The sequence below is a fragment of the Pygoscelis adeliae genome, unplaced genomic scaffold, assembly GCF_000699105.1.
Source record: "Pygoscelis adeliae isolate BGI_AS28 unplaced genomic scaffold, ASM69910v1 Scaffold203, whole genome shotgun sequence".
Lineage (NCBI taxonomy): Eukaryota > Metazoa > Chordata > Aves > Sphenisciformes > Spheniscidae > Pygoscelis > Pygoscelis adeliae.
The window spans coordinates 403,392-404,655 of record NW_008824407.1 but is presented as its reverse complement, the minus strand read 5'-3'; the positions used below and the strand labels follow the sequence as shown (position 1 = coordinate 404,655).

The 1,264-nt window shown below is 54.4% G+C and overlaps 1 protein-coding gene across 1 annotated transcript in view; it reads right to left on the bottom strand.

Annotated features, from left to right (window-relative positions):
• Positions 1-595: 595 nt before the first annotated feature.
• Positions 596-1,264, bottom strand: part of KANSL1 (KAT8 regulatory NSL complex subunit 1) — an 81,966-nt gene continuing 81,297 nt past the window's right edge. Inside the window, exon 14 of the mRNA XM_009320458.1 lies at positions 596-844. Coding sequence (XP_009318733.1) covers positions 596-844 — 249 coding nt within the window. The remainder of the gene's footprint in view (positions 845-1,264) is intronic.

The window sequence follows — 1,264 nt, the reverse complement described above, 5'->3', positions numbered from 1 at the left end:
GGCAGAGTCACCCCTCGGGATACCTGGAACTACAACCTAGGGGAGGAAAACGCCGGAGGGTGGAAGTGCAGGGTGGGCACTCTGCACGTGAGGACAGACGGACAGCTAGTGAAGGTTGCAATCCCAAGACATCACTTTTCACCACTAATTTCACTCCACTAAAACCTTTCAGGGAGGGGGGGTAGCGGGTTAAGAGAAAAAGACACCCTTTTGCTTGAGAAAAAACTATCCCCGAAGTCTGCTAGTCAGCTAAATCCTGTGCTCTAGTTTTATACACCTAAGAAGGGAGGGGAGGAAAGAGGGAGGGAGGCTCTGGTGGGCTGCTCCCCTCCCGAGGCTTCACTCCGCTGGGAGGAATCTGGGGGCTCTCTCATTCGTGTGACAAGGAAACATGGAGAAGAAAACAAAAAAAAAAAAAAAAAAAAAAGAAAAAAAAAAAAAAAGAAAAAAAAAAACAGTTTCTAAACTCCTTAAATTCACTAAAAACTGTGAAAATTCCCGGCAGGATGTTTGAATATCAAACGCAGATTTTGGAAGCTTTAATGCCAAGAGTTAGTTCTGTGTGTTGGTTTTGCTCATGTCTTCCCGTATGTCTCTATCTGTGCGCTGGCCGCTGAACTGCTGCGGAGGAAGAGGAGGAGGAGGGTGTCGCCAGGGGGGTTCGGCTCTTGAGGCTGGCCAGGTTGGGCAAAGCAGAAGTGCCATCGGTCTCCCGGGAGGATTTACTGCCCGACGTGCGCCGGGTGCAGCGCGACAACCGGTCTTGGGGGTCAGATTGGTCCTCGCACTCTGTCCTGGGATCGTACGAGAGTGGGAAGGTGCGTCGCTCCCAGGGCTGCACAGCCTAAAGGGAAGAGACACCAGGCTATGGAAAATCCTCCGGAAAAGCTCATCTGCTCCCGCTCCGTGCGCGACTCCGGCTGCCCGCAGCGGCGGTCGGAGCAGGCAGCTCCAGGGTGCCGTGCCAGCCTCGGACTTAGCCTAGCCTCGTTAACAGCGCCCGGAAAGCTTTTAGCACACGTGGTGAGGACGCGGCAGCCTCCAAACTCAACCAACCGCTGGAAAAGCATCCTGCTGCCAGCACCGAACGGCACCACGCTCCACATCCCGTCCGGCCGAGCGTTTGGACGGAATTGCCCACATGCAGGTTTCCAAGCTGTTTCCCCACAGCGAGGAGGATAAAACAGCCAAGTCTGAGCATCAGATTTACCTTCACGCCCATCTCCAGCGGTCACTGCAGTGACACAGCGACAGGCAGCGCTCG